General features: G+C 37.9%; 1 protein-coding gene across 1 annotated transcript; it reads left to right on the top strand.

Moving 5' to 3' along the window:
• Positions 1–3,780: 3,780 nt before the first annotated feature.
• Positions 3,781–6,571, top strand: LOC147945986 (uncharacterized). Its single transcript, XM_087509441.1, has 4 exons — positions 3,781–5,148; positions 5,424–5,798; positions 5,945–6,079; positions 6,341–6,571. The coding sequence occupies exons 1-4, from the start codon at positions 3,796–3,798 to the stop codon at positions 6,569–6,571; spliced, it is 2,094 nt and encodes a 697-aa protein (XP_087365567.1). The 5' UTR covers positions 3,781–3,795.
• Positions 6,572–11,434: the final 4,863 nt, after the last annotated feature.

The raw sequence follows: 11,434 nt of genomic DNA, 5'->3' as shown, positions 1-11,434 counted from the left end.
CTATGTTCTCCATAATTTAGAAACTGAATCCAAAATTTAAGGAAACAAAATATTTACATAATCCCGAAATTATGCTAATCATATATATTCTTAAGATTACGTTCTAACATGTTTAGAAAACGTGTTCTGAAAACATTAAACATTTTTAATCGATTTTGTTAAAGGTTTTTCAACATTTTCCTACGCTTATCAACCTAAATTTCATTCAAGAGTTCATTTTGCAGTATGTTGCAAATCTGTGTAACATGTGGTGTATGGAGATGTATCGGCTAAAATGAATGGAGATTTATTGTTAATGAAGAAAAGCTACCGGAGACGATCCTCGCCGGTGGGAGAAACTACCGGAGTCGTCGATTCTCGCCGGTGGGTTACAAAAGGGTGTCGATATCTCCTGAGAAAAAGAGAATAATGTCGAGATTTTTTATTTTTGGTAAGCGAGTAATGTTGAGATTTTGTAAAAAAAAATGAGGAAATGGATTAAAAAAAATATATATTTTTTTGATTAAATTTAGGAAGTATACAAAAAAGAAGAAATACAGAAAAGGGAAATTTTGGTTTTTTCTATAATTAAGGGTTTAATTGAGTTATTAAGGGTATAATTGAGTTTTTTCTGTATTCTAAAACCTACTCTACCAAACTTCAAAAAAAAAAGCATAATAGGACAAATTGAAGAAAAAATGTCTTTTTAAATCAATTATCCCTTTATAAAATATTTCTGAAATTCTAAAATAAATAAGACAAACATGTTTTTATGTATTTAGTGCTTATTTTTTCTTATAAATAAAGTTAACCTCCTTAAAAAAAGAAATCATATGCAATATTTCATAACGGATTGAATTTCCAATATACGTTTGTTTTCTTTGATCATTTTCCTTTTTTACACATTTTGACTGATATTCCCCTTTTCTCATTGTGATCCATGCAATCTCTCCTTTGTGACCACTTTTTTTGTTGTTTTTTTTTGTTTTTTTTGTGAAATAATTTTGGGACAATTGCAAATATAGATCTCTAACTTGAGTCAATTGCAAGATTAGACTCCTCTTTTTCTCTCTCCAACATTTGCTACTTTCTGCCTACTAAATCCTCTGTCATTCATTTTATTCACAGAAATGCCATTATTTCTGATTTATTTGAATTTCTTGCGAAAATATTTATTACATCCATATCCTCATCTTCTTGTCTTATTTACGGTTGTACCACCGCCATCAATTTTCCAACAACCATGAACAACTAAATTTGAAGCTATTAATGCTTCAACAACCCGATTTGTGAGCTTAAATAACATCCAATGCTATGAGAACTTCATTTTCTTCCATCTCCTCTCCATTTTAATCGAAAAAATTATAAGTTCGTTAATCTTGTTTTATCTCGTGAACAAGGAAAATTGGCGCTGTGTTTCTTCAGTGGTGACTAAATATGACGTCCTTGGTGCTTGACATTGCGAAACCACCACCGATAAGGTTATTTTCCGGTAGATTTCGTGATTATCTTTGTTTTTTTGTCGAGCTTAGACTTTATTTGTTAGTCCAACCGTCATAATATCATGTAAAGTCTACTATGTGGTCAGTTTTGCAATTTAAAATTTATCGACTTTCGAGCCCGTAGACTAAAATTTCAGTCTCCTTAATTTCATTTGAAAACAAAAAAATATGATTCAGACTGCATTATAATCTTTCCGTCAGATACTTCGTTTGCAGTCTACTAAGGTGTATTTTTGCAATTGACCAAATTCTTGACTTTTTAGTGACGACTGCTGGCCTAAGTCTTTTTACGATAATAAACGAGTAGACTTCTATAGTGACTATTTTTGGAATTGACCAAAATATTTAAGCATTGACCATAATATTATTATATTAAAATAATTATTTGACTGCAAAAGAAGTCTACTAATTAAAAATTTTAAATGTTGGTCAACTCCAAAAATGACTACGGCAGACTGCAAACAAAGTCATCATTACTATAGACTTCGTACGTAGTCTACTTGGCAAAAGTCAAACTTGGTCAATTGCAAAACTAACCACGACGAAGTTTACATTTTCTTGTTGACGGATAGATGAAGTCTACTTGTTACACAGAAGTCTACTGTAAAGTCAATGGGTTGGTCAGTTGCAAAAATAACCAGAGTAAACTATAACTGAAGTTAACAGGTGGAACTTTCCATTGAATTCTACCTATTTTTATCTATTTAATTGCAAAACTGACCAAAAAAATTAACAAAGGATGACCACAGAAGAAGTCAACCGGTTCTAGTAGACTTCGTCCGCTGTCTGCTTTGTTAAATTGTAATTGCAAAAATAGACCACAAAAAATAGACTTCATTTGAAGTTATCCTCGTATAGTCTAGTTTATATCTACCCGGTGACGTCAACATGAAGTCAGCAGATTTTGAAAACCAAATTATTGCAAATTGGTGAATAATTTTTAAGACTTTTTTATTGTATTCTTTGATATATGTTATTTACTTGCCTCTGTATGTTTTTGACATGAATCCATATTATACATATGGAGAAATCAAGTTTTTGGTTTTCATAGGTAGTTAGGTCATTAAAGTAGACTAATTTACGAAGTCAAACCATTAGAGTTATATGTGAAGTCTGTATATTTGAAATAGTGTTTAATTGAAATTTATAAATTTTTCTTTTTGATTTTGTATCGGTTATGTACTTGCCTCTGTCTATTATTGTCATGATAATATGTTATACTTTTGGATCAATCATGTTTTTGGTTTTGTTAGGCATCTAGGTTATTGATTTAAGACTTCTACAGATAGTCAGCTATGTAATGAGTAATTGACTTGCTGCTTACTCTTTCAGGTAGATGGCGCAAATACCTGTTGTTTACGGAGTATGGGTGACAAGTAATGGGTCCTGGCATTTTGATATGGATGGACACAAAGGTGGGAGAATGTTTTTTTTGCGACACGGTTGTACATACGTTGAGCTTCTTGAAATGGTTGTAGAAGATTATCTGATTGACAAAGAAATAGATATGGTTCAGTTATCGTATCCCTTAACAGAGATGATGCTTCAGCAATTGCCCCAAGATACCCCTCCTGTCTATGTCACAAATGATAGATCAGTTCAGAACTTGATAGATTTTAGTAGTAGGAATGTTGTTCGCCTTTGCGTCTCTACGCGATGCATGGATGGACAGTCGGTTAAGGGATGTGTTAATGATATAAATAACTCTTGTTCTATTGCCGATGGGGAGCAAACAGATGAATTTGGTGACGATGTAGATCCAGGTGCCGATGAAGGTGTAGAAAAATGTCAAGAAGCTCTCCATGACACTACAGATGAGAAGCCAAAAGATGTTGATGACATGGATTTCGATTACAGTGAGTACGAGAAATTTGAAGATGACGATGAAGATGGAGATCACCCGGATGTAGATGCTGAAGAAGGGAAACCGTTTGTTGGTGGTATTCATGGACAATTAAATAATCCTTGAATAGACCAACTTAAAGTAGGTCAATGCTTTCCATGCAAACATGATGTTATAACAGAGGTGCGTTTGACCGCTATTATGCTAGAATTCTCTTGCAAAATTAAGAAGTCCACAAAGTCTCGGTTGGTGGCAATATGCTCTGTGCCAGGATGCACGTAGAGGGTCGTGGCCACTGTGAAGAATGATCCAACCACTTTTTGGGTCACCAAATATCTGAACGTGCATACATGTTCTATTGTGGACCGCATAGCTCACCGTAAGCATTGCACCTCCAAATATATTAGGATGCTTTTTGTAGACCGGGTAGGAATAGTTGATGGTGTTGTCCCACAACATATCCAAGATTCAATGAGGACAATGTTCGGCATGACATTGGATTGCACAACTTCGTACAGGGCTTTACAATATGCATTGGAATATGTGAGAGGAAACGCCGAATCTAGGTATGCGAAGTTGCCTTATTGTCTTAGAAAAATAGAGCAGTCAAACCCGGGAAGTGTCGTTGACCTTGTTGTTGATGACGAGCATAGGTTTAAGTACCTTTTCCTATCTTTTGATGCTTCAATCCGTGGTTTCAATTACGTGAGGCGAGTTATTGTGGTTGATGGGACCCATCTCACCGGAAAGTATGAAAGTGTATTGCTAGTCGCTTGCGCACAGGATGGTAACTTTCAAATATTTCTGTTGGCTTTTGGAATTGTCGACTCGGAGTGTGATGCTTCATGGGATTGGTTTTTCACCAAATTAAGTGAGTGTATCTCGGATGAATATCCACTGGTAGTATTTTCGGATAGGTGCAGTTCAATAGCTAAAGCATGTCGCAATGTTATGCCATGTGCAACACGAGGGATATGTTACTACCATCTCCAACAAAACATAATTTCTAATTTCCGTGGGAAGCAACTGATGTACTTGGTGAAAGGAGCAGCAGATGTGCATACATATGATGATTACAACCGCTACATGGCTTCCCTTACCAACGTAAATCCGGCCCTTGCAGCGTACTTGAATAAGGCAGATCCAGCTTTATGGTCTCGGGTTTACTGTCCAGGAGATAGATACAACATCAAGACTAGCAACATTGCGGAATCTATCAACTCCATGCTAAAGAAAGCCAAAGGTTATCCCATCACATATCTCATTGAGTTTATTACGAAAAATTTAGGTAGGTGGTATTGGAAAAGACGAGAGGATGCACTTAGTCTGACAACCACTTTTAGCCGGGGTGTTGAGTTCTTATTGGCCGTAAGGGAGAATTACGCAGATATGATGACGGTAGAACGCATTGATGGCTGGCGTTTCTACGTTAGGGGTGGGCAACGTGACTGTTTGGTTGACTTGGAAGCAAAATCTTGTTCATGCGGGGTGTTTGATGTTGAGAAAATGCCATGTTCACATGCAATTAAGGCTGTCAAGTCAAGCGGATGGCATATGTCTGCCGTAGTCAAAGATTACTATAGAAAAGATTATGTCTATGCGTCGTACGCGGCTACCATCATGCCCAATGTCGAGCATGATCCAATTGGGCCAGATATCCGATGTATACCTCCCATGCCGAAGCGGAAGCCTGGAAGGCAAAAGAAGTCTCGTTGGCTAACATGGCTAGAACTGTCACGTAAAAATGGGAGCAAGCCGAGGAAGTCTCATAAGCAATATGCTTGTTCAAAATGCAGACAGCCTGGACATACTCGACTTCATTGTGTAAGTAACAATCCCACTTGATACATTTTTAACGTTTTGTATATGATCGTTGGTTACACTAACAATTATTTACATAGGTTGCTGAAGACGGCGAGTAGAAGTTAACTTCATCGTGAAGTCATCTAGAATTTCCCTAGCTATAATTTGTCTCTGTAATTTTCAGGGATTATCCCACTTGTTCAAGTCGACATTATTAAAGACTAGTACGTAACTATCATTTACTCGTAAGACCATTTTATTTTATGATACTCCTCTTCTTGAACAACCACAATCAGCTAGAGAATGATGAGCCAAATTTCGGGTCAGTTTCTGATACAAATTCGCATATACAAATAACTGGTCCAATCTGCAACTACTGCGGTAGATCAACGATTATTGTGAAATCATGGACAGATGCAAATCCGGGAAGATATTTCTTCAGATGCACTGTTCATGGGTTTTCTCATTGGTCAGACGCAGAACCATCATGTGGTTGGCAAATGCGGAGCTTATTGGATGCGAGGGATGAGATCTGTCGGCATAGAGAAAAAATCAAGGTACTTAAAGAATCTGTAAGAGAAATAAAAGAACAAGTTGTTAACGGTTTGGTGAACTCTGGTGTGGTTAACACATATGAGGAAGACAAGAAGAAGTTTGAATGTGATTTACTGGTAGGCAATGAAAGGGAAAAAAAGCTTCGACAATTCATGGTTCTCTCTTGGATAGGTTTCATTGTTGTCATCGCAATGTGTCTTGGGATGTGTACCAAGTCTCTAAGTTAACTTCAATCTGATGTCTACTAAGATTTCGACTTCAGATGTATTTCTCTCTACATTCATTGTACCCTTTCGATATCTCTGCATTCGTTGTACCCTTTCGCTATCTCTACATTCGTTGTACCCTTTCGATATCTCTACATTCGTTGTACCATTTTGATTTCTCTACATTCATTGTATCGTTGCCGTCTCAATTTCACCTATAAATATCCTCTCAATTTCCACTCAATCTATTGCATCTCCTTCTTCGATAACAAGAGAATAAGTTGGTTATGAGCTATGGCCGGAGAGAGTTCCAGTAAGCGTAAGCGAAGCAGTTCCGATTTCGAGTGGGAAGAGGAAGTAATAGATGCCATGAAAGACGCTTTTGAGAGGATGAGATTCGTGGTTGAAGAAGAGACGAAGGACCGCTTTAAAGCCATTCTTTGTATGATAAGAGATCACATGAAGAAGAAGGAAGAGGCTACCGCTTTAAAGCCATTCAAGTGGATCTGATCGACGCTCAACTATCCCAACTGAATCAAATATTGGGTCAACAACTTGTCGACTTCGAGGCAGAGCACAAGAGGTTAGAGGAGATGAGAGAGGTTGCGGAAGCTGATGTTAAACAGTGTGTGGTTCCTCCTCCTATTGATTGGGGCAAACTTCATGTCCGTCTCGACGATTAGTTGCATCACCCAAACTCCTATTTGTATTTTATTTTTGAACTTAATGTATGCATTCTGAATACCTATTTCTCTATATCTATCGGTCAACTCTACATGTCCAATGTGCATCAAGATCCTTTCGAAGTCTCTAAATTAACTTCAGAAATATGTCTACTAGGCTTTCGCCGTACGCTATTGTTTAGAGATGACTACAAGTAATTAATATTTTAATAACTAACTAATGAGGAACAAACAAATGTAAAAATAAACAGAGGCGACAAAACAAAAAAAAGATGAAAAAAAAAGCATCGGTTTTCTCTTCTTTCTCTCTTTTCTGTATTATTTTATTAATATTTTAATAAAATTTTAAAATAACACATTCCCCGATAAAGTTTATAACTCAGTCACATTTTATATTATTTTATGTTGCTTCTCTGGTTCCGACAGCAAGAGTAGAGTATCGGCGGGAGAGCAGGTAAAAAAGCTCTTCGTTGGGTTTTATTGAAACTCTGTAGATGGATTGACATTAGGTCCGACATCAAAAGGATGAACCACTGTTTTAGTATTGAGATGTTAGGTGAGAGGATTCCACAAAAATATATGTATAGCAGCCTATCATCATAGTTAAACAAAAAATTTAACTACGAGAACAAAAGTTCTACATGTCTATTGAACAACAATATCCATTTGAAGTCTCTAAGTTAACTTCAGAATTATGTCTACTAGGCTTTCGCTGTACGTTATTGTTTAGAGAAGACTACAAGTAATTAATATTTTAAAAACTAACTAATGAGGAATAGACAAGTGTACAAATATTATTAACGTTTAACGTTTGAAGTTATGTATATGTTACGAAAAACTGACTAAAAAATACCAATATCCCACTTATAACTAGTAGACAACAAGAACAATCATCCTTACACATTAGAGTTTAAAAGGAGGATCACACAAAAAATATCAAGATCCCGCCCATCATCAGAGTTTAATCAGTAGGATCCCACCCACAAAATATAAAGATCCCCCAAACAGAAACAAAACATCAACCCTACATCATCCTCATGAGTCATACATACTTAAAACAAGAGTTTAATTTTTTCAAACAAACTTTATAGTTAGTCCCGGATTGGGAGAGGATCATAGAGCCCAAAGTCGTCTATGTAGTTCTTCTCATTTGGTCCACGGCATTCAATCTCGTGAAATAAGTCACAAACCATCTTCTCTCTTATCCGTGTGATGTTTGCGTCGCACAAAGCAGTAGGAAAGGCTAACCCAAGAGCATGACATTCTATGTACTTCAAAGTATACACACCACAGTCACCTGGCTTCTTGTTCGGAGGCACTCCCTTTTTGACCCGCTCATGAGTGAACTTCTCGTACGAATACATATGCTTGTGGTCAGGGCTGGCTAACTCCCGCAGCACGTAGGGAACCAAGACGACAATAGGCTCGATGGCAGATGCAAGCTCTTCGTCGTTGGTGACACTCGGGATGCTATCCCAGACAACGATGTGTCTCATGGGAATCGAGATCCACATAGCTACTCAGTGCATCGACTTCACGTTTAAAGGCGCATATAAGTCGTCCACTTCCAGACCCCATTGCTTGTTAGTCTAAGCATACGGTGGATACTCCCCTGCATGGTAGCTGAAGGCACCGGCCGGCAACAGTTTCCCAGATCCATTAGCATGTGCCTCAGAATTGACAAAGTCAAGGTACTTCGTTGTCCACAGATGAGTGAACATAGCGTCTGGGAAAGCCAATCTACTCGTTCTAAATATTTGAGGATGTTGCGGGTGTCAATGTCTCAATAGATTCAACCCCGCATCCATGTGCTGGATAACCACATGGATTTAAAACGAAGTTATATAATATTGAAGACTGACTCGAAGTTTTCTAGTATACTTGGAGACGAAGTTTTCTAGTAGACTTACCGAATCTCGTAGCCAGACTGTTTTTGTCTGCAGTTCATACCACCAAAGACAGCATCGGGATTTCTGTGGGACCTTGTTCTTGTACGTCCTGCGGGTGATGAATGGTTTGGATACATATAAGTTACTAGAGTTTCGACAAATAGAATTTTTGAAACATAACATAAAAGTTAGTAGACTTACTGATCTTTCTTTAAGAAATCAAGGAAAACCTTCTTCAACTCCATGTCTGCTTTATCAAAAGGATTGTACGCTAACGTGGCTGATTTATCACCCATGATAGACTTGGCTGTGTTATTACCAACGAAAGGAGACGTTGACTTGACGCCAACCTCTTAACCCTTTCAGCCTTGCCATGTGCCGCAATCCTAGCCGCTTCTTTCCTTGGTTCTTGTTTCTTGGCTCTAGCAGTCAAGTCGGCAGCTGTTGGGATTTCCGTGCGAATAAACACAGATGGAGATGGTTTCAGGGTCTCAAATTGCCCTGGCTTGTTCTGCAAATTCCGGTTTAAAAGTTACATGGTCATTTATGGAAACAGATAATATTACAGTCGCCTCATATATTTAATTTGTCTCAAATAAAACAAACAAAGAAAACACGGATATAGAAGTCTACTTCACATAAGGAAGTCTACTTCACATAAGGAAGACATTTGTTTTTATGTCTTCGAAGTTGACAACTTCGGGAAGTCTATTTTTTCCGCGCCTTTTACCTGGTATTGTGATTGTGAGGGATCGTAGTAGGAAATTGCAAGTGTTCAGAACTAACCATTTCTGTCTGAGAGTCCTTTTGTTCATTTGATACAACCTCTTTCGTACCAGTAGCTACCTGAGAGTCCTTCTGTTCCTTTGATAAAGGATCAGCCTCTTTCGTACAAGTCACATCTCCCTTCATTTTGGTAAGATCCAAAGCCAGACTTTCAATCTTCCCATTCAACATGTTGAAACCTTCCTTCATCTGATCGAGCAGAGCTGCTCCCCACATGCCGAGCTCATCTTTAATAGACTCCAAGATATTGAAGTCCAAGGCAGTTGAAATACCTGGACAGTGCCTCTTCCCACTTGGCTCATCAAATGTACTGGCTCTCTTCTTCTCACTCTTTTTCTCCACCTTCACCTTCGCATTGTTGGATTCATAAATACCATCCGTCTGCCACAAACCTCTCCCCCACCTCCATGGACCAAAATCCACATTGAATGCTCTCAATATGTTATCAATCTTCTCATCTGCTTCATCGTCTTCCCAAACAGGAATAATCATGCCATCAATTGTTTTGATGTGTCTGAAGTTTGTCTACAATTGATATAAAACAGTGTACTAGTTCAAATCTAACACAATATTGGTTACCGACGCATCTAATATCGTAGATAAATTATAGACAAATCACAGAGGTGCGTACCTGTTTTAGATTGCCCTCTTTGAAATTTTTTCTACCGCGAGAACCGCGGTAAGCAAGCAACGGTGGACTTGGATTGTTCGCCAACGGTTCCCCAATTGATTTGCCAAAATCAGGCATAGATTCATACACCCATATCTGCAGAGCTTCGACAAATCCGTCTATGGTGTAACTCGGCTTGTTTAAGTCCTTCTCCTTAACAGACAGAATCAGGTTCTTGAAAGCAACTCTTCCCCAGAGATAATAAGGAAATGCATCTAAATCCATGAATAGCCTAGCCATATTTAGACGGGTCGGCGTTGATGGTTTCCTAGCTTCTATAAACCCAGCGTAGATAGCTAAATAACCTAACCTAATACGCTCTATTCTATCCCAATCGTTTGAGTTCTTACATGCTGCAACCAGTTGCTCAATACTCGGACCGCTGTCTAAATTGACTCCAAGCTTCTCCCAAAACTCTTCCATCTCGTCTGAAACCTCAACATGTGGCTGCTCCAACGACTCGACATCGTCACAGTTAAGTCCAGTGATGGCTTCAAACTCATTCAAAGAAAATCGTAAAGGGTTAGATCCAACCAGACTCCAGATCTCGTACTTTTTGTTGCAGACTATCTGTAAGGTGAGCATATGGTGAACCAGTCTGGAAGCCCATTCAAATTCGAGCTTGTTGAACTGTAACAAGACACCCAGTCGAGATTGATGAATCTCGTCCCATTCATCCGGTCGAGAGCTTTGTACAGTTCGTCAAACAGCTTCGTATTGTTGCTGTAATTGCCGATGCTTTTTATTGGAAGCGGCTCATCACCTTTCGTGTAAAACTTCCGAGGAAATTCTGGTTTTCTCTCCTCATCCATTTTGCAAGATAAGATTAGGTTTGGCGGGGAAATTAAAAAACGAGAGATTGAGAAAGCGGAAGACAAATCCAATAAGTCTATGCGTCAAATTGAAAAAAAGGCTACTATCGAATAGCAAAAGAAGTCAACCTTCGGTTTGATCGAAGAGGACAACGGCGGCGAAGACGCGACGAATATGAAGATAAAGCGGTTGGGTTGAAGAATACAGAGTTCGTTGAGATCTGGTACAAATAAGTTAAACAAAGTAAGTAAACTGGCAATCCGAAAGATAGAGATTTAGGTTTAACATGAACAAAAAATGGGAAAATCAACCGTTAGTGATAAGCGATATAAATAAGCGGAAGGATAAGCGGAAGAGAATCGTTTTCTAGTTCCTTATGAGGAAGAATTAGAGATAACTATCCTATGTTATCTCGGTTTTTAAGTTGTATAAAATTACAATAATTATAATAATCCCGGTTTTATAAAACCAAAATCGTTTTATTAGAAACAGTACCTGAAAATTAGGAAGAAATTATAAAGTTACCGGTTAAAACCGGTTCCCGCTTATCGGTAAATTAAACATATAAATATTACCGCCAACTAACGTCAAATCAATTTATACCTTGTAATGATTATGTTGACGACTTCTCTGGCAGACTTCTCCATGGGAAACTGGACCGTCTGCAAATCCATCAAATCAAATTAATTTTTGTACTATTATGCT

Source organism: Camelina sativa, chromosome 4 (assembly GCF_030686135.1).
Source record: "Camelina sativa cultivar CO46 ecotype springtype chromosome 4, ASM3068613v1".
NCBI classification, from domain to species: domain Eukaryota; kingdom Viridiplantae; phylum Streptophyta; class Magnoliopsida; order Brassicales; family Brassicaceae; genus Camelina; species Camelina sativa.
The sequence above is the reverse complement of the archived record's forward strand: the minus strand, read 5'-3'. Positions and strand labels throughout refer to the sequence as shown.